Raw genomic sequence first — 22696 nt, 5'->3', positions numbered from 1 at the left:
TTTTTAAAGAATGCGATGAAACACAGTGCTTTCTTTTGGAGGTTATTGTATTAGTTTTGTAAAGTCAGACAGTGCACCATGAGCCAAATAGAGGTCAAAGCTTCAGAATTGTCTTTACACCTTTAAGGTGTTCAGAAGCCCTCTTTAAAAATGTAAAAGATAATATGACGCGGCATGATACTAAGATATACGGCAATGACAGCAGTTACAGTATGAACAACTACATGAATGGTTAAAATTCTTTAAGTGCCTGATGAACAGCAGTATTATTACAGTTTTAATCAATCGCTTTGATGCAGTTCTCACATCAGAAATGTCTTTATCACTACTTTTAATGCACTGTAGTTCTCAGATCAGTAACACATTTCCCCACACACATTAGCCTTTTCTCACTGTTTTTGTGCACACTGCTATAGTTTCCATGCATACTTCACTGCTAAAGATATTTGTTATTATCTGAATCTCACAAGTCATCAAAACAGTTTGTGCTTTTGTCAGCCACAACTCTAGATCTCACACTTTTCTGAATATTCTACAGCTTGGCATTGACGTTTTCAATTAAATTACTTCTGACTCCTTTTGAAATATATAAAAGAGCAAGGCCACTAACACATTGTCAGCAGTGGTAGCGGTGAAAATGCTGCTCTATATATATATATATATATATATATAAAATTATGAAGCAAAGAAAAAAATGATAAATAACTCTAAATATGTCAATAGCCACCCTTTGCTTAGAGAGCACTGTAAACCCTTGGCCTTCTATCAATGAGCTTCATGATGTAGTCACCACCTGAAATGGTTTTCACCTCACAGGTGTGCCTTATCAGGGTTCATTTATGGAACATGAGGACGGCCCCAGGAAAGGAAGACCGAGAGTCGCCTCTGCTGCTGAGGAGAAATTCATCCAAATCACCAGATTCAGAAATCACAAGTTAACAGCACGACAGGTTAGAGCACAGATAAATGGCACACAGTTTTCCAGTAGCAGACACATCTCTACATCAGCTGTTCTCAGGCCTGTGTTGCAATTCTCACAGCAGAAAAGCTTTTCTCTTAATGCAGTTCTCAAAACAGTTAAAGCATTTTTCATAGCATAGAGTCAACTGAGCAAAAGGCACTACGACAATCAAAACTCTTCCATGTTTGTTAAAACATATTAAAACAAATTCAGAAACAAAAAATTAAAAGTGAAGGATTTTTTTTTAAACTTTACAAAATTGCTGAAATGGAGAAAAACAAAATGATACTCATGAAACTATATGCATCAGAAAACAGACAAAGAACACACATACCATCTATGAACAAAGCACCAACTACTGTATAGTCCCGTAAAGTCACACTACATACATACAGCAACCACTTTATTATGTACGCCTTTCCACTGCTCATTACATTAATCCAAATATCAAATCATCCTTTCACAACAGCATCAACTCAAAACATTTAGGCATGTAGACATGGTCAAGACAGCCTGCTGAAATTCAAACCGAGCAATTAATTAAGAAAGACGACTGAACCGGGAACGGTTGTTGTATGATGTGAATAATTCAGATGTTGTTGATGTATTGGGATTTTCCCACACAATCATCTCCAGGGTTTACAGAGAATGGTCTAAAATGAGAGTGAGCAGCAGTTCTCTGGGTGAAAATACCTTGTTGATGTCAGAAGAGAACGGCCAGACTACTTCGAGCTGATGGGAAAGCAACAGTAACTCAAATAACCCCTGGTTACAAACAAGGTTCAAGGTACAAACAGGCACAACACATCTGATCTTGAAGCAGATGGGCTACAACAGCAGAAGACTACACTGGTCTTTGAATTTTTTATTAAAAACACAAAGCAACGCTGGGAATTATTCGGGAAAGCAAGCAAGAGCTGTGACTGACAAAAGTACAAACTTTTCTGATGAGTTGTCAGATTTAAGTGAGAAGTGCATAAACACAGCAACAACTATCTATAGTAGTAAATTATGTGTAGAACCCACAGCTGTGTAAAAACAACAAGAATGTCTAGCGTGGGTGAGGCAATGCATTACTGATTTGAGAACTGCATTTGCAGTGGTAAGATCGACATTTGTGATATGAGAATTGCGCCAAAGCGATCGAGGGGGAAAAAACCCTGTTAATTAACCTGTTGGAGGCTTTGAGCAAGGCATGAACCTGACTGCCTGTCTGTATTGTGCAATCGTTGACCCTGCTAGCTGTAAAGCTTGCTCTCACAGTGCGCAAATCCTACAGCCGTCTGTTTTCTGTGCTCGTGAGATCCACTTTAAAATCACGTTTATTTAACCCTCCCCGCCGTGAACCACGAGTCACTAATCATGCACAGACGTGCGCCAGCGTGCTTTTTAGTCCATATTTCTTGGCGGATTACAGCTGCACGCCGCCCCACCCCTTAACAAACAACATCATCACTACCACTGTACCTAAATCAGGAAGCACCGACACGTTTTTCTTTTTTTCCCTTTTTTGTTTTCTTTCCTTTTTTCGTAACGGAGACACTTTGGTGATTACAGCAACTGCGAACCATAAAGGGGGGAGAAGGCGTTATCTTCGATGCTGCTGACGACCACCGGTGACCACTACTAAAAGAAGACTGACACTTTGTTTCATCCAGTACAAGGCACAGCTGTGGATGCATTTGACACAGTCTAACCGGATAAGGGTATGTGCACAGTCAAGCTGGTAAAATTCACAGGAAAACAAACAAACACACACGTAAAAGAAAGCAAGTAAAGACAGTGACATACACGCGGGGGATACGACACTATTTGCATTTTGTTCGGACTGCAGCTCGCGTGGTTTAGCGATAGTAAACATGTTTCACACGTCGACGCCTTTACGGCGCGTAACAGAAGCTGAAGCGAAAATATGCTCGGAATGTAGTTTCTGAGTAACTTTAGAAGACAGCGACGGAGTGAGAGCCGTGTTAGCATCCCTGTCACCACACTGTGACACTGCGTTTGTCATGTGCTTCGGCGGTGTCGCCCCACCACCAGCACTACTACAACAACTCCCCCCCTCCATCCATCCTCGCGGCTGTCTGTCCTCGCGCTCCGAACACAGTTAGCATACCGTGCGATTTGACTCTTCTTCGCTTAACCGCAACATGACAAAGCGTTTCGTGTGAGAGCAACGCCTTGTTCACAGTCAGCACTTAAGTACCTTTAATTCGGCGTGCACCCAACTCGGCAAGCTGGAATTTAATGTGGTAAATTTAAGGGTTTATTATTTGCTTCCTAATGCTTGCCACCGGAAGCCCCACTTTGTTGTTGGTAGCAGTCGTCCACTGGGCTAGCAGAGAAAGGAACGATTTAGTCTAAACAGCGTTAATATCACTTTCGATAGATGGCTTAGATGTTTTCCGAATTTATCCGTGGTTTAAATCGACTCGTTATGTCACGTTTCCCTCGCCACGAACACACGCTCCGAAGTGCGGCGCCTTTAAATGGCGAGAATTCAAATGAGGATTTGCGCCCAAACTTCAGTGTGGATCACTCTGGTTACATGTTATTTACTGAGCACCTTAATGCATGCGTAAACAAGCTGCTGGGTGTACCTTTCACAGTTGCAGCAGTCAGCATTGCTACAACTGTTTGTTTTTAATGCTAGACAAGTCTTTAAATTGGACATTCTTTGTAGGTGTTTATCATGGGTTAGCCTTTAATTATGGTGGTGTTTTGACTAGGCTGCTGCCTTTCAGCACACTCAACCGTGTAAAGCAGGAGGAAATGGAAGTATTACATCACTGCGCATCCCAAGCGAAGGCTATTCTACAACAAGCTCACATCCTTTCCTCACTTTACGTGAAACAGGCTGGTGACAGAAACCACGAGCCTCTGTGTGACTATGATGAAAGAATAGCATTTTTATCCACACACTGTTAGTGGAAGGAGCAGCAGCTTGTGCAGCTCAAGACCCAACGATAAGCTTTCCAGCTGTGTGTGTATTTTTACTCTTTGCCAGTTAGTTTTATATAAAAAGGGACATTGAGGCTCAAAGCTGTTATGACATGCTCACTTATTGCTGCTTTCCTCGAGCTCTAAATAAAGCACTTACACATGAGTGGACGCCTGTGCCTGAACTACAGTGATTTATTAAAGCCTGCTGACCCTCTAGCAAGGGAACATTGTGCAAGATAACCCCTGGCTTTGTTTGATAGAAATCCCATGTAGGTTTAATCCTCACCTTTTTCTATTTTCCTTCAGATGATGAAAAAAAAGTTATTAACAGTTATCGTAACATAACACAATTGCACTCCGGTTTCAGTTTTGGTACAGATTGAAACGTGGATATTTTTAGTATCGCTGACTACACAGACATAGCTTTTACCAGCAGCTCCAGGTTAACCTTCGCAAAGTTTCTGGAGCCAACTCTAGTTTCTCTGAAAGTACCTGAGTTGCGAAGGCCACAGGAATGCATTTGTCTAGGCCAGGAGAAAGAAATACCAGGAAGGTTTGCTCACACCGTCACATGTCCCGGCTGGCATTCCTTTGCCTTTATGAACATGCTGTACTTACACCAGCAAGCCCCCCCCCCCCCCCTCTGTGAGTATCATACAATCACTTGTGCAAACACAGAATTTTTTCCTTCTCAACCAACATTTTCAACCCCATTTCTGCACGTGCACTGCATCCACTTGCTACATCTGTGTTTTACAGGTGATACACTGAGGTTTGTCAACTTCCGTGCTCAGAGATTCACAAACTTCCTCCCGTTTCTCACTTCCCCCTCCTGTCTGTGCCTGCTCTGGCAAACAGGTTGAGTCACATTACCTTCACCTCCTGCGCAGCAGTGCACTCGTTTTTGTTAGTTTTGCCCTAGGTGGGGTGTTGGCAGTGTTGCTCTATGATATTCTTGACAGCATATGTTGTCATTGAAAGTAGCGTCACAGTCTTGAAAGTGTTGCTTAAACGTTATCCCTCTGGGCCAAGGATGGGCAATTAATTTTCTAAAGAAATGAAATGGAAAAACTGGGACAGTTGTGGAGGGCTGCAACCGTGAGCTGAACTCAGTTCCGCTCAATATTAATTTTATGTCTTTGTAAGAGTAAATGTTATAGTTTTGTCCTAAATATAGCCCCTTGGGGAAAATGAATAGTTGCCCATCTCTGCTTTAGAGCCATATTATAGATGGCAAATGCAAGCAAGTTGCTTGGGTCATACATCTTCATTGTGGAGTTCTAAGCTAGTGCTTCAGGCTCCAGGTTATGTGAGTAAGGGCCCCCTGGGAGTGATGGAAAGTTCCTGTGCAAAACATCTCAAAGCAAACATTTGTTTGAATTAACAAAGCAAATTGCTGTGCTTAGTATTGGACCACTGGGAGTATTGTTTTCCAACTGATGTCTGGTATTCCCATAGAGCCATATATACCAATTCAAAAAAAAAAAAAAAAGACAGGAAAATCCCACAGCTGTCTTCTCAGACATTTCTATGCAAGTATATTTGTAGTCTATGTTGTCATGGCCTTCCTTCGAAACAATATCAGAGCATCTTTGCTAGTTTAAGATGAAAAGTGCCACAGTTTGATATGTTAGTCAAAGAAAGGGGAGCTTATCCAAATAAATCACTCAACCCTGAGACCAATTATCTCATGTTAGGAGAGCAAGAAGCGAAGAAGGCAGTGACTCTGGTGTTTTAGGCAGACAGCTGGAGCCCGCAGGCTAGCATCACCTCTCTGTGGTGGAACTGCTGTAGTTCGGGCAGATGCGCGTGGCCAACTGCCGTTTCATTCAAGAGGAATACTGATGAAAGGGGAAAACGACTTGAAAGGTTTTCATTTAAATTCCGTTCAGCTTGTTTTGTTTTTGCTTTTAATGGCGTCAATGCAAAACATGCAAAACCCGAAGCGAAGGGCGCTTTACATAGTAAGCTAAATATGCTTTGATTTTAGAGAGAGAACTCTAATGATCTCATCTGATTCTTCTCTTTGAGCAAGCACTTAAGAGGAGGAAGAGATCTGTGGCAGAACCAGAGGGGCAGTGAAAAAGATGTCAGAAGAGCATAGAGAGACCACACACAAATGAAGAAAAGGAAAAATGTCAAATTCTGAAATTTCAGAGGCTTAATATAAAATTTTGGGCTTATTTGCTTCTAAATTACTTAATTAATCCCTTTTTAATTGGCCAAGTTGTTAGTCTAAACTACAAGTTTGACATAGTCCAAGAAAGTTAGTAGGCACAAACATGTTTTTTTTTTTTTTTTTATCTATACCACCAACCTGTTAATTTCAAGGCGTTTTGGCACCCTGCTCTAACTTTATCTGCATAGTCAGCCTGTACAGTTGTGCCAGTTTCTCCATATTCTAGCCTTCATAATGATTCAGCATGAAAAGGAGCTATTCAGGCAGTGCACTCAATAAAATAGCTATTTAAAAATGTAGACGGTAAATATGTTGTTATTGTGTTAGGCTGCCACAGATGGAAAAACACTGGCTTGACATTCAATTCCCCAGCTCCTGCAGTCCACACACTGAATAGTTCTTGGAAAGGGCAGAGAACCCTAAACTTCTCCTCACCTTGTAGTGTAGAATTCTTGTGACTGCTCCAAATACCAGTCCATTTACCATTTTAAAAAGTTAAGTCTTTGAGTAAGGTGACATGTATTCTGCAAATCAGTGCTTTCTCAGAAAATGCAGTCTTCTTCTGACTATAATGATTGCAGCGTATGTTTGTACCCTACCTCCTCCTTAACACTTGGGCCAATCTGAACGAAACTTTGCTTGAAAATTGTTACACATACACCGATCATTAATATCTAAGCAGCACAAAAGTGAGGAAATTTGTGTTTGATTTGTGCTAACAGTGCTACTTTGCAATAAATCTCATACTGTTGGAAAGCCTGTTTATTCTGCTACCAACTATTGTTTTGCTGTTTATTGGATTGATGTAGTCTGTAGAAACAAGTCACTGGCAAATTAAGAACTGATTCATTAACAAACGGGGGCCTCAGCAGATGTAGAGAACCATGGCATTTCTTCTCCATTCTGGTCACCAGCTTGGTCACCCAATACTGTGGGATGGCGTCACATTCTTCAACCAGCATTTGTCACAAGTCAGCTAATGTGGTTGTGCTGGTCAGTCTGGCACGAACAGCACACCAAAGCTGACCCCACAAGAGTTCGATAAGGTTGAGGTCAGGACTGCAGGCAGGCCATTCCCTACTCTCTACTCCAAAATTCTGGAGGTAGTCTCTGCAAAACCTCACTCTGTGGGGTGAGCGTTGTCATCCTGGAGGACAGAGTTCGGTCCCAGTCTGTGGAGATATGGGACTGACACTGGTTGTAGAATCTCCTCTCGATATCTCTCCGCATTGAGATCGTCTCCAGTGATGATAAGCCTTGTTTTTCCAGTGAGGGAGATGGTGCTCCACATCATCACCACGCTGCCTCCACCAAAAGCTGTTACCCTATCAGTGCAGCAATCAGCATAGCGTTTTCCACATCTTCTCCATACTTTGACCCAGCGAGTTTGATTTTCATATTCATCATCTCCCTGCTTATCCAGTGTTACCTTCTCTATTTGTGCTTATTTCACACGTCATATGAAACCAGGGTTGTATTTATTAAACCGGTTGTTTTAATTAAACGATCGTCTCATGTTGTTATTTTGTCCTTTGGAAAAAGTGCTGGGTAGTAACTAATTCATTGACATTTTAGACTAGTTAATTGTTGCAAGTTAAATAGTTTTGTCCATTTCCATTACTTTTGCTATTATACTTGTGATTATAGAAAGGCCAGGGATAAAAAGGCATGAGCCTCAGAGCCCTTTAAATGTCGAGTATTGCTCTTGTGTGGTTGCTAATCAGAAAAAAGGGGGTTGAAAATGAGTTTGCGTGTGCTCCTTTTGAAGTAGGACAAGTAGATTTGGAAAGAATAATTTATTTCTTTTTTTTACATTGGTTTGACTGATAGTGGTCAATGCTGCATGGAGGAACAGATCCCAGCCTTCGTTTTCCTGATTGACCACATATACCCCGTTTTCTCCATTTGGTGTGATTTTTGCATTTGTTTAGGAGCAGTAACGCATGGCACTCTCACATCCATTTAAATATGAATTTTTTAGTATTATATGAAAGAGAAGACAAGAGAAAGGAGGTGAAGACGATGAAACAATCCAGTTTCTTTATAAGGATTGCCATTCTGGCATTGCTCTGCCCTCCCTCTGGGACAGATTTTAACCTTTGACCTCAAAGCTATTGTCAAGAATATAGTGTATTTCCACTGATACATAGGGAGAGCTATAGATTTCTTATCTCATCCCCTCTCTCCACTGCCTTCCGCCCACAGGCACACATGCACACACATACGCACATGCTCCGTATTCATTACGTAATTGACTCTCGCAGTAGGGCAAAACACGGTGCAGTCACCGAGGCTTAAAAGAAGCTGTTGTGTCGAACGCACAAGAGCAAACTTTAAGTGAAACAATGGAACCAAGCAACACATGCTCCAGTTAGAGACATGGGTTTGTCAGTCTGCTGCTGTGTGACGATATGCCACGCAGGCGTCGTATCAAGTTATGGAAGCTAAATGAGTCCATCATACACGGGCCTCATGTGATTGTTAATCATAGGCTAGTATGTGAGAACTGCGTGCTGGGATCTGGCTCAGAGATGCAGAGTGGCTGTGTTCCTTTTTTTATTGTGTGTGTGTGCACACACAAAAAAAGAGGTAGTGTCTCTTTGGTCACAATGATTCGGTGGAGACGAACTACAGAAATGCAGCATGGACCAAAATGAACGTGTTACTTAAAGAATGCATTGGGACAGTGCATATTGTGGTTACAGCAGTGGTAGTAAATGAAAGTGTTCTGTTTAGGTTAATTAATCTTACAGCAAGCACTGCACGCCAGTGTGATGCTTGATTTGTTCACCTCAAAAGCTGAATACTTCACTCTGACAAAGCAAGAGAAGCTGGCTTAGACAAAAGCCGAAAGCAAAATTAATGACCGGTTATCCTGAAAGCTCTTTCTTACTTACTTTTTGATCTGCTACCTTTATACATGCATCACGAACATACTATATATGGGTCTTCTGATTGGCTTTGGTGAGGAAGGTGCAGCTTCTGGCACTTCAGTGTTGTCTGTGTCACTTTCAGGCTCATTCTCTTTCATGTTTTTGGCTAAGTGGACTTTTCGACCACACATTTCTTTGAAAGTTTTAACAGTTTGCCAGCTGAGTATTGTCATAATCTGCTTCATTAAGAGCTTTGCAGACAGTATGGTGGGCAGAGCAGAGAGCTGCAGCAAATGGCAAGAACAGGTCTTTAGTTGGATCCAAGAGCAAAAACATTTCTCCCTGTGTGTCATATTCTGCACTGGAGTGCTGAGGTCTTAGTAGCCATGGTTCTGTTATAAATCAGTTAGGTGATGGAGCAGATCAAAGAGAGCAGGGAGCAGAAGAGAGGTGTGGTCGTGGAGCTAGAGGATCACACATGCGTGCAGACACAGTATTAGAGCACTAGTGTTGTATAAAATTGTACTTAAGTAAATTTACTTATGTCCAATAAAGACAGAGAAAAATGTGTTGGGTTTATTGTAGTTAACACAAAGCTGTCATGCATTTTTAACACAGATTTAAAGCCGGAGGTCATTTTAGTTTTATCCAAAAGTCAATACCAATAGATCTGTCTGCAGCAGCCAGTCACCTTTTTGGAATATTTGCCTTTGGTTGTTCCTTAAATTTGCTGCTTTTAAAGCACTTTGAAGAGCTGTGGAAATATTCTCCTGGGATGCACTAGCTTTATGTGGGCTCAATAAGCCATCGTGGTGACTTGAAGGTGTTCTAGCTACCTGTGAGGCTGAATAAAGAAGGGAAAAAAATCAATTTCTTCAGCTGTTGCTCTCACCCACTCTGACGCATATTTGTCATGTTTGTCACATTTTAAGCATGCTGTATTTTCCTTAAATGGTTATTTCTTCCTTTGGTTAGATATTCATTTCAATTTGAGAACAGCAAAACTACCTGATTCTTATTTTTAGAAACTCATTCACTTTTTGATTTTCAGTCTAACGTTAGCAACTCTGCGTCACTTCTCTAATCAGAACAAGGGATTTGTTAGTCTTGAATTGTGTTTAATGAAAACACATACAGGTTTTGCTTCTGTGTTAACTGTTATTTTTCCTGATCCTTATGTCCCCATTTTTTAAAAATGCTGTAAACAACTATGAAGCAAAACAATTTACCATAAATGGTACTGTAAATAAGCTAGGTTAATAGGTAAAGTAAAACACAACAGTTGTCACTGCTTTTAGCTAACAGGCTTCTGAAACTCAGGTTTATGGGCATGATTTCACAGTGTTATCCATCATAATCGTTAACCTGTTGCATTTAGAATTCCTGGAAAAGCTTGAGCCACTCAGGCGCCGGTGAAAGAATTATTATATTTTGGTTTATGCACGGGCATTAAACATAATTCTTGGATGGCTGGGACAGCAGTTGGATTTTTAGTCATGTCTTCCAACTCGTCCTAACTCCACCTTCTTTGCTGCAGCTGGCAACTGTAATCCTTGTTCTGCTCTTGAGGGCCACTCCAACCAGAAGCTGGGACACAGAGATCTTCAAAGCTACAGAGCAGTACAAGGACTACCTTTTCCAGCTGTAGCACATGCTAATATGATGCAGCTTTGTCCCTCCACACTTTTGTTTGCAATCATTTCTTCTTGAGTCTTGTTGTAGTCAAAGTTATGGTTTCCCTACTTTAATGCATAATTCATCCTGTTTCATCAGCATTATAAAGCAGTCACTAGACCCTGATGGGGGAGATTTATGATGTAGAAAAATAATATCTCTTTCACCTGTACAGGCCTATAGTAAAGAAAGAAATAGCTTTGCAGTCTGTGCTCACTGAGAAACGGATGAGGGCCTTTAGTGTTACTTGATGCAGTGAAGTAAGCAGGCCAGATATGATAATCATAAAAGCGAGTGTATACAAACCCTTATGCATGCAAAACATATATCATACGGTTTTCAGGGAATAAAAGTCTTCCTCTTTGCCTCATCCCGTCTTAAATAATCCTGGCAGTGTTTCTAGAGTCTTTTTTTTGTCCTGACACCGTAGAGTTTTAATTTGCATATGTGGATGCAGATACAGACTGGGTTCAGTGTGCTTTACATACTCAGTCATGTTACTGAACAGGGTTCTGTCAGTGAAGCTGGTTTTTCACTTAAATTTACATTTTCAACAGGATTGTAGTCATGAACGTAATTCAGTACGTGCTGCAAACAGACGACACAAAATCTAGAAGCTTTTATTTAAATGTCAGTATGCAGGCTTTTTACTAAATAATGAGCCCCATTTCTTATCCACATCAAATCCATGCAGAAACACTAGTCGCTTATGAGGATGATGATTTTAAATGGCCTCAGCTAATGGACAGCTCAGATGGATATAATTGCTTATATATACAGGCTTCCGCTTTGCATGGTAATGGATCAGGTGGTGGGCTTTAGGTAGCCATCCTATAATAAGAGCTTTTCCATCTTAATAACTTATTTAACGATAAAGTGGAAATGTTTCCAGGTACGTGCTGACAGTCACAGCAACTCATGTAGGTTAAAATAGAAAGGGGCACTCGAAATTTGGCTTTTTCCACACAAATCCCTTTGTGTCGGGGACTGTGTGTGCAAAAACAAAATCCAAGTTAGCAAGTCACTGTTAAATGCTACTGCTGAGTTGTAATTGCAGCCTTGTGTTACACCCTTCCACATACACACTTCCACCTCTCTCTCTGTCAGTCGATTATGCAACAGTCCTGTCTTGCAAGTCCTTGCAGGATCTCAGCTTTGGATTGTGTAACGCTGAGAGGGGAACGGGCTGTAAGGCTTCACATTTAGCCGCAGAGAATCCCAGCGACGCCTCGCCACATCCAGCAAATATTTGAGTCCTCAGCGGACATTTTTCCGCCACACTGACTGCACAGCCACTGGCACTCTAATTATATCCCTTTGTTTAACCAGTGGGATTATGTTTTTCTTCCAGCTTATTTTTATAGTTTTCTGTGGCTGCTTTAATCCACAAGCAGATATGATTGATAGTGAGATAATACTTTAGTTATCCCCAAGGGGAAATCCAGATATCCAGCAGCTTGGTTAAAAAACAAACATCCCTCCGATCATAAATAATAATAATATTATTAATAATAAAACAATAAGGTAATTAAATAATGTTAAGAATGGGGATAAAAAATACAATAAATATATAACCCTTAATAAAACAAAGTTTCACGATAGCGTCTTACTTCCCTTTGTGGGAAAACTTGGTGGGAACGTTTTGATGAACTAACATGCTATACAGGTAAGGGTGGGGGTAAAAATGTGCCATGTTGTTTACTTGACTCCTTAAATCCATCTTTTCTGTGAGTTACTATCTTGTAAAAGTCAGTTTGAGGAAGTCTCACGGAGACTGAACAATCCTAGAGGTTTGAAATGCTGCACAATGGTAATACTGCTTTCATGCACACAGCTCTACAGTTAATATAATAAACAGCTTTACAGTATCTGTGCTTGCTTAGTAAAGGAAGAGAGCCTTTTATGTTACTTTTAATATAAAGCGCCTTGAGGCGACTTTTGTTGTGATTTGGCGCTGTATAAATAAAATTGAATTGAATTGAATTGAATTGAATTGAATTGAATTGAATTGAATTGAAACCAATAAAGTAAGCAGCCCAGAAAAGATTGTCCTGAAAATACTATTCCAACAGCACTTCTGTTACAAAACCTACCGCTTTTCCTTTATGAAAAGGGAATCTTAAGTTCTGACAGTCATGAAAGTGTGTGCAGTGTTGGTCCAAGACTCGTATAAACCCTCCTTTTCACTGTTACAAGAAATATCGTGTCATCTTAATCATGTTATTTATGTTATATTCATTCCCTCTAAGTTTTTGTGCAGTAGTTGTTGTAGGAAAGATTTCTAACGGCATATTTAAAACTGTCATTTTTGTATTATCCAAGTGACAAATGTGTTAAATGAAAGCGGTGCTCTGACTTTAGAATTCTTGTGTTAGCATGATTTGGCTAACTGCTTTATCTTTTTGGCTTATTAAAAAAATAGCTTCAAGAAATGAATTTGATTTAATTTCAACTTTTACAAACTGGTTTGGATGGTTATAACTTATTTAAACAACCACTTTGTATTTCAAATGAAATTCTCTTCATAAAAGGGCTGTAGCTTAGAGCTAAGTTTCAGTTAGCAAGTAAACAGGAAGCGGATTGTTTACTTTTCTATAATATTCTTCTGTAATATTAAATTAGATGTTTTATCCTTTGATAATATTTTTGCCTATGAAATAATATATCAGTTACTCATAATCAGAAAAAAAATGGTTTAACTAATTACATTAACTTAATTCTTTTAAGAATTTTTTTTTTTTTTTTGCCTTTGCTGCTGTTGTTGCAGGATGAGGTTGAAATGACCACACTGGTGGTTCTAGTGTTCAGCTTATATTAGCCACATGATTGGGAGGATTTTTAGCCCACAGAATACTTGAAGTGAAATTTTAGCATACAAAGTGTATTGATAGTTCCGTTTTGTTTTGATGTTGGAACTAGCTAGGTTAGCTAGTTCTTGCTAATACTGCTTTAGCAAATAGCTTGTAATTTAAACGCTAAAGAGACAAATGATTTTATCAACATTCACTATTAAAGCTTAGGTTATATTTACAAGTTGTTCTGATCACAAGAAGATTTCAAATACTACACAGGGCAAACTTACTTATCACCTTCTCCCTTTATACATTGCAATTTTTTGGTGAAATTTACTCAAGCTCACAGAATAGCTGTTTACAAGACACTTTCCAATTATAAAAGCTCATTTCGCTCCACTGGGCATAGATTTGTGAGCTATATTATTTATGGTTTCCAGTCATGAACTTTTCTAAGCTTATTGCAATTTAATTACACTCATTCCTAAATAAAAAGCCAAACCACTGTGATGCTGCTACTGGCATTAAATAGACCTTCTCTTTTCTGACGACAGTGAATATAATAACACCTTTCAATAGGTGATCTTTTTTTTCAGTGCAGGCACAGAGGAAACTCATATTTAATTAACCTGGATTGACCGTTGCAAAAAGCAAACATGGCATTTAAATGTGCTTGCATAATGTGCTGTATTGATTTGTTTTGTGTTTTTTGTTTTGTATTTTATTGTTTAAAAGCTCAATCAACATTTTTTTTTCCTTCAAATGCATTGATTGACCTCTCAGCACAGAATGTGAGCATATCAATACGTGTGAAATTTAAATAATACAGCTGACACACATGGTAATCTTGAATTCATGAAGATTCCTTTGGGGCTTTTTTGGTTTTTTATGTTGAGTCTCTCCTTCTTGACTATCAATAGACCATCAATAAACCACATTACCGTTCCTTTTTTCCCTCCACATGAACAATGCTGACAGCACTTTTCCACACTGCCATGTGAAAAAGTGAAGACAGGCCATAAAAAGTGACGAAAGGCTTTCTGATGGGTGCAGATCTCCTCTAAAAGCCAAATACATGCTGTGATTATTTGAAAGTAAGAATATTCTTTTGGTGTAATTGGATGTTTTTTTCCTTCAGTGGTGAGTGTCAGGCAGAGATTTAAATTATTGCGATTTCTGCCCCTCATTTACTCATCACGTTCCTCCTTTTTGCACCTAAACATTTAAAGACTCTAAAGAAGTTTATTTTTGGTGTTTATTTCTTGCATTTGTTTGTTATTTACACTGCTTCCTTGTGATTTTTATGTTTGGCTTTTTAAGATTTAAGCTTAATAGATTATTCACGCTGCAGTGCACATGTTGGCACACTTAGCATAACATTGTGTCGCCTCATTCCTCTTGATCAGGTTTCACTTCCATTCTCTGTGGAAATAAATAGCTGTGTTGTATCCGTTCTCAAAGACGAACCCTCTCCTTTATAACACAAAGGTGCACACCTGTGCCGAGTCTGCCAGAGGTTTGGAGAATTGTTGAAACAAAGCACTGCACTGTTGTTAATGCTTACTGTATTACAATATCTCATGTCTCATAAAAAATAATGTATTAGATTCAGGTTGAGCATCTTGGAGACCAGTTTAAAGAGACAAGCCTGAGATGGTTGGGACATGTGCAGAGGAGGGATAATATATATTCTGGACAAAAGATGTTGAATACAGAGCTGCCAGGCAGGAAGAAAAGAGATCACAGAGGAGGTTTGTGGATGTCATGGAGGAGGACATGCAGAGGGTTGGTGTGGATGCTAGGGGCAGGGTGAGATGGAGGCAGATGATTCGCTAGTCTTTTCTAAAGTACAGTAAGGTTAGCCTAGACATGTTTACTTGGCTTACTTTTAGCTGACCCGTTACAATGATATGCATGATTTCCAGATCCTCATGGACAACAGAGGGGTGTAGACTCTGTCACCTTTTTATATTGTATGCACACTCAAAAAAAATAAAAAAAATCAAATGCAACGATCTGATCTCCGCTTCACCGTTTCTATTCAAATCACTCCACACGCGTGTTTCTGATGCCAAGAACACAGTGATGGGAAACGCATACACTCTCACTTTTGAGTGTTGTAGAATTAACTGAACTGTTGTAGTCTGTAATCACATGAATCTGGTAACCTATCGGATTATCTGAAAAAGAAAGCCCTACAATGCTTTCCTTTTCCCCCCCATTGCGAGAAAACCTTAAGTCAGATGATAATGGTGAGGATGAGACTAATATGTGAGACCCTGCAGCAAAGCAATAACAGGAAGGAGCAACTGTGGAGAACGATCTAATATTTAAAGATCACATTAATGGACAGGTAGCTACTGGCAGCAGGCAGAAAGTATATTTAAATGAATGGATGAAGGAACACAAAACTACAAACGCAAACAGGAGGCCATGGTTGAGCTCAAAGAAGGTCTACAGTGGTTCATTTTTGAATTGCTTTAAATGTTGTTTCATTTGAAATAACTAGATTTGTTGCATGCCTGTTACCATACATTTTTGGCTGTTCCTCTTCACCTTAAGAGGAAGGACAATGAATTGAATAGTATCTACTGTATTTTGGGATTTTTCTCACTTATAGGCAGCTTTCCAACATCTCCAAACTACCCTTGTTTTGACTTCAGATAATAAGAAAATTATTAAAAGCCTGCTTTCACTTTATGCACACGGTGTATTGTGCTTTTTTCTTGTGTCCTCTGAAATACAGATTCAGGGATCATAACCCTTATAAGAGGGTCACCTGAGTTTCAGCTGTATATATTCAGTTTTGTGTAATATACTGGGATATTAATAATTAGAGCTATTTGTTGTTATTTGCTACTGTTTTGGTAGTCTTGGAGCAACTGTGACCACATACTTTATTAATCCCAGAAGAAGGTATTCTGATTCTAACATAACAGCTGTGGCATTTTTAAATGCTATTGCTGCCATTAAGAGATCGAAGGGAGGGAAAGCCCCGGTGCCTTTTTTATGGCTGTATGTGAAGCTACAGTTTCACACTGAATCTGGAGCTTGCCTCTCTTGCTGCAATAAGGAGGAGTTCGTAATCTTCACATAATATGCTGTTTACAGTCTTCCCCTGGTGTAAACTCATTCTGTGTGTTTCTTACAGGCTCTGTTAGCAGCATGGGACAGCATCTAGGAAAGAAGGAGCCCAACACAGACGGCAAGGTAAGAGGGCTCATCGCAGCTTTATATTAGTTTTCTTTATTTGTGTGGGAGCGGTGGCTGTTATCTGCTGGACTTTGGACTCTGTGGCACAAAAGCTGTTGGGCTCCTTCACTCATACTAATTTACTGCTGCCACTGAGCTTTGAGCAGGAGTGACAACCAGTTTAGTGTGTGTGTGTGTGTGTGTGTGTGTGTGTGTGTGTTGAATCTCTTTGGATAAAAAGCTGCACAAATGCCTTGCAAGTGTATGTGTGTCTAAGGTTTTTGTGGCAAGTGTTTTGGGTTTTTCCTTTGTTTCCAAGCAATTTAGTCGATGAGGTTGAGGTTTTGTTTTTTTAATTGTTGCTATACTGGAATAAGAAGCATGCTCAGTGTACTTTATATTGATCTCTAAAAATAGGGAAACCCTACACCTTGGCCCACCTGAGGCAGTCATTTTTAAAATGTTATCCTGTGTAGACTTGAATTGCTGCAAATTTTCAAGAGATAATATTCGGCACGCTCCGTTTTCAACAGCCGGCATCCCACTCTTAATTGAACCATGTTGCCATGGCGATATCCCAGGCACCACGAACCTCCGCGGTTCTCTTGGGTCATCCCCTCGAAACAACAAGCCTCTCCGCAGCACCACTCTACGAGAGAACCCATTTGAACTGGAGAGAGTAAATAGATGATGGCGTGCATCAGGGCTGACATTAAACCCTCTCCAGGTACACATCTCATTTAAACATTAGCTTTGGCCCAGTGATCAGCGGCGCTCAGATGGGCTACCACCCTGCTAGTGGGTGTAGAAATAAAAACACCACATTTTGGGGGATTTTTGCCCATCTGAGTCGAGAAGATAAACTGTTGCTGTGTCAGTGCACTTGCCTAAAAATAATCAACTGGATTAAGGTGACGCTGGCTGGTAATTTCCTGTGTGCTGCTGCTGAGAGCCTGAGCACAGATCAGTGAAGTTATAGCCAACAAATACTCCACCTCTAACAGGAGTGCTATAGCTTAAGCAGAAACTATGGTATAAAATAAACAATAATCAAGTGGAGAATTAAGTGTAGTTCGTGCCCCGAGTCGACAAATAGACTTTTTCAAATTGGCTAGGACGCAAGGTGTGCTGCTCTGCCCTGGGGCTAATGCTCCACAGAAACTGCTTCTAATAGTGTTGTATTTAAACAGAACAAATCTCGGTGTGACTTTCTTGACTCATCTGTGCTTCTGTATGCCAAGCGTGGAGGCGTATTTGGAGGCTTAAATTAGGACGTTAATGTAGTTTAATGATATTCGATCATTAACCCCGACCTTGTCTAACGACTTTAAGCCATTGCAAGTGAGGCTGCAACCATACATGAAGAGGTTTTGAGTTTGTGAGGTCCCCGACCCCAAACAGTGAGCGAGTTAAAGCAAAAGGAAAGAATAAGGCAGCTTAATGTGTGCACCGTGTAAAACCTGTAGTCTGCTGTGTGCTCTGGGTTATGTCTCACTACCTGGCCAATGCCTGTGACGGGCAGAGTGGTCATGTGGTGGATGGGGGAGCCCGAACCAGCAGGGGTGCTGCTGGTGCAGCCCACGCATGATTTGTCTCCTATTCCTGCAAAAACACACACTGGAGAGTGCGGAGCAGAAGCAGGAGAAGTGGATCAATTTGTCACGTGCCGAGCTGGTGGGAGAGGTGTTGGGGGAAGCGTGTCGCACTAAAGCAGCATTGTTTAGCCTATGCAGAGACATATTGTGCCGTATATCTTTCTTTGTATATCATTTATTTTCCCCTTTTTTTCCATTATCGTAAATTGAAGTCAATTTTAAAAGGTCTGGCAAAAGAGCAGGTTGTCATAGTGACCGTGGAAAGGGAACAAAGCGTGACAGGGTAAGGCAGGTTGTGTTTAGATGCTGAAGTCAGAGTCATGATCCTTCTCCCAATCCCTTATCAGTTGTACCTATCCCTTCACTCTCACACCGGCAAAGTGTTTCTCTGTCAGCTTTCGGACAATTTCTCACCGCTGTTATTTTACAGCTCTAAATCCCACCTGGATGTATAAGATGATAACACTGGCCTTTTTATTTTGCCAGAGTAGAAATTTAGCCATAATAAGGTTTGATCAAATGTGCTTTCAGTGGCTAGTGCTTTTGAAGATTTCGCAGAACTCCCGATAGAATACAACCCAGGACTTAAATGGGTCACAGGAAAACATAGCAGAGTAACAGATAAGAAATATTTGCTTTTCCTTTGCTGCTACTGTATATTGGTCCTGCTCGGATGTAGTCTGATTGCTGTGTTGTCAACACTTGATTACAGACAGAGGCACAGGTTGTTGCATGCTTACAGTTTGTATAAACAGTAATGACTAAATTTGGCAAAGTGTGAGCAAATTTTTAAATGAGAACCCAAAAAAATGCAACAAATGCTACATCGACACATAAATGGCAGCCCAAGCTAGCACCCATTTGCACGGCTTCTTGCAGTTTCAACCACCGTTTTGTTTGTGCTCATTAGTGGCCAACCACAGGCTTTGTGGCAATTCATGCTGAGACCATTTTTGCTCAACGACATTTAAAGAAATTGACTTTACGCTTATCTCAAATGTCAGCAATTTTACCAGGAAGTGGTAGCATAATGCAGACTCTCTCCCCCTCCCCACCTAGAAGTACCTCTTCTTACCCATGTTGCGGACTCAGAGATACTATCAAAGCTACCAGTTTGTCAACTGACAAGACGTTTTAACAAAGGGTTACTTTTTCCGCCTTCAAGCTCAAAAACAGCATGGGAAAGTGGCTTTTGTTACAGGAATACTATTTTTCCAGTTATGCTTCAGGGAATTTACAGTTCACATTCTCACATGGTTTTGTAAGCCATTCTGGGAAATGTAACAAAGGAAACAACAGAAGAAAATTTTCTTGGTATGATGGTCCTGAAATGGAAGAGAATACATTCATAGAAGTATCTAGTTCAACGCTAGAATCAGAGCCCATATTCAGACAGGCAGACAGTTTCCTAGTCTACAGATGTGCAATTTTAAGCAATGATATGCAAAATAACTGTGGGGTGGGGTGTGGGGGGCACTTTTCTCAACTAAGGTGAGTGATTGAAGTGAACATTAGTCAGAGCGCAGGATGCCACTGATTGGCATATGGGTAGTCATAGATAAGTTGTTCATAAAGGATTTTACCCCTTAGCAGTAAACCTACAACGAATGCTGATGAGGGCTTTGAAGAGGCAGAAAAAACAGCGTAGAGCTACAGAAGCTCACCAAAATACTCTTAAGTGATGATTAATTTCATCATTATTAAGTGATTAAATTAAATAAACCAGTTTGTATAATCTGTCTTTTTATGTTGAGCTGATCCAACCATCACTAATGTGTCTGTCACATTGATAATTAAATTGTGTTGATTGACTTCCACCTTAAAAAAATGCTGTTAGCTGCTAGTTGCCTGCGACTGGCACTGTGATGAAGGCAGGCGGAGAAGGAGAAGTAGGGACAGTTAACTTCATAAATGAGTCATAGGCTGTGTTCTATTAACGTTGATACTCAAGTCAGAGAAGCCCCACCCACCTGACTTTGCAATCCAAGACTGCGGCAGTGTACATGCATACGAGTAAAACTTGCACTCACTCTAGAAGCCATATACAGAGCAGTGACCAGATTTTATCACCATGTTTTATTTGTGAACGTGTTTTTTTTTTTTTTTTTTTTTTTTTTTTTTTTTTAACACCCCCCTTCCCGGCCGCTTTGCTATGGAGCAAAACAAAGCTAGTTTGTTCTTGCATTTCCAACTACCTCTACTACTAAAACACGCTCAACTGTCAGCTCCCACATCTGAACTTTGAGGTAAAAGGAACACAGCAGTTTATTTAACATTTGTGGTTATAGCTGACTAATATATGATGTAAATTTGCTACCAAGAAACATGGTTGCAATCACAGACATGCAATCATATGCCATCAATGTTCTCAAGAAATAAAAACAAATTTGCAAAGAGGAAGGACTGACTGACAGCGCGTTAATGAAATACTGCCGGGATAATGTTTGTGGTCGATCTCATGACAGAGTCGCCCACATCACTCACTGCTGTAAGTTTAGAAATGAAGGTGATCATCAGATGTTTTGCAGCAGGAAAAATGCAACCGAGCTCTTTCACAGTAACTGACTTACAAAAGCCATTCACAGACATTAAACTGATAAAGGCTGAATGATTTCCTGTGTCAGTATCAAATAGACAAAGTACCAGCGTGGTAAATAAACATAGGGTAGGTGAACCTACCTCACAGGTAGGTCTGCGGTTTCAAACACTTTGTTAGCTAAAATAAAGGTGTTGATTACATTGTAGTATTTATATTTACTCTTATGTCTCAGATTAAATTCTATGATTAGGTCTAATGATTTCAGTCGATTGTGCTCTGGATCACTGGGACTAGAATGTTTGTGACTTACTAGGTTCTAGCATTATCTCGTTTGGCTGGCAAGCCTGTGTGCTTGATCAGTGTAACGCCCACCTGGGTAATGACAACTGGTTACTGCAATGTTCACTGAAAAGCAGAGCAGAGTGAATGCAGACTATGTTTTTGATTTCCAGTCTCTGAGCTAAGAAACTGCTTGGACAGGTGATTTGTCCCACTACAGATCACCTGTAGAATTTTCCAAACACCTTCAGCTACACAGGAAATAAAAATGCAGTGTTAGAGGAGGAAAACACAGATTGCAGATGATGAAATTGAAAGTAACAAGTTGTAATTATTCTTACCTTACTAATTCAACTTTATATGAAAGGATTTTAGGATCTTTGACGTTAGCCGTTTCTGTAGACGAGCCATGTGGATATCTTGCAGCTCATAACCTTAAATTAGGTCCTTTTGTAATTTCACAAAAATAAGTTATGTGCTACTTTGTGACTCACTGCAATATAGTTGCAATACAGTGCTATTACTGAAGCTGTTGAATTAAAGACTAAGGTCTCCAGATGAGGGAGCTTGATGCCCACTTAGTAGACGGCCAGTCTACAGAAACACAGCTGTGTGACTGTGACTGGTATGTCTGTTCCTGTGATATATAGCTACAGGGTTTACAAACCCTTGACTAGTTATTTGCCTTGGATAACATTTTACCATTGGATACCATTGTATTCAATGCCCATGACTGGTAAAACTCTGTGGCTTTTTAGCCCAGTTAAGTCTACTGCGTCTCGCTTTACTCACACATTTGTGCTTTTGATGTGCTTGAACGACACATTGCTCAATTTTATATTGCTGTAAATGTATATTGCTCTTTGATCTTAATTGGTTTATCTAATGGTGTTCTTACAGCTCTAATAAAGAAATAAATGTTGGGTACATTCGGTCAACATGAGGGATAAAACTGGCCTTGAGAAAGTAGAGCTCCAGAGACTCCAGTGTCTTTTTATACAGTACCTTACAAATGTGAGATGAAATGTCTTCCATCTGTAAAGAATGGACAGGATGTAACACTGAAGGGTACAGTTATCACCAAACCACATGTACGAAGTGGAACCTGGATCCCTTTGAAAGTCTCAAAAGACCCAAGTGCTGAAATGTGTTCAAATCGCTGTGTTCCACTTCCACTCTCTCTGCTCAAATGTCAGGAGTGCTCGGGAACACTGAACCCCTTACAGTATCCTAGTTCTGAATGGGGATCAGAGGCCTGACTGAAGCTGAAGCAGTGGAATTTTCCATTGTCACGCAGCAGTACAATTACAGAAGAGGAAGACTTAATTTATTATTTTTAATGGTGATGAGTGGACCAACCAAATAAACCTCCCAAAAAATAAGTACAATAAAAACAAGGCTAAGGCAATTTTATGATAAATGTTTTATTTGGGGGGGTTGGCCTTTAACTCTGATGTTTGTGTCTTATATTAGTGACAACAGTCCACTCTTTACATGTGGGATAGCCTTAAAAAAAGAAAGGCATAACTCTTTACATCGTAGGTGCTAGGCTTAAGTCATGATATGTGGTTCTGGTCATCTATAGTAGTAAAAAGACATTTTACCAAAGCTAGCGTCCAAAAGTAAAGAGTAAAAGCAACAACATCTTAAGTAGAGCCCAATCTGTTTT

The 22696-nt window shown here is 40.1% G+C and overlaps 1 protein-coding gene across 1 annotated transcript in view; it reads left to right on the top strand.

The window, feature by feature from the left end:
• The first annotated feature begins 2366 nt into the window (after window positions 1-2366).
• The window catches only part of LOC134637633 (myelin basic protein-like), a 43296-nt gene continuing 22966 nt past the window's right edge, over window positions 2367-22696 (top strand). Inside the window, exons 1-2 of the mRNA XM_063488107.1 lie at window positions 2367-2667; window positions 16574-16632. Of these exons, the coding sequence (XP_063344177.1) occupies window positions 16588-16632 (45 nt within the window). The 5' untranslated portion in view covers window positions 2367-2667; window positions 16574-16587. The remainder of the gene's footprint in view (window positions 2668-16573; window positions 16633-22696) is intronic.

This window comes from Pelmatolapia mariae, linkage group LG10_11, assembly GCF_036321145.2.
Source record: "Pelmatolapia mariae isolate MD_Pm_ZW linkage group LG10_11, Pm_UMD_F_2, whole genome shotgun sequence".
Taxonomy (NCBI): Eukaryota; Metazoa; Chordata; class Actinopteri; order Cichliformes; family Cichlidae; genus Pelmatolapia; species Pelmatolapia mariae.
This window is presented reverse-complemented; position numbering and strand designations above follow the sequence as displayed.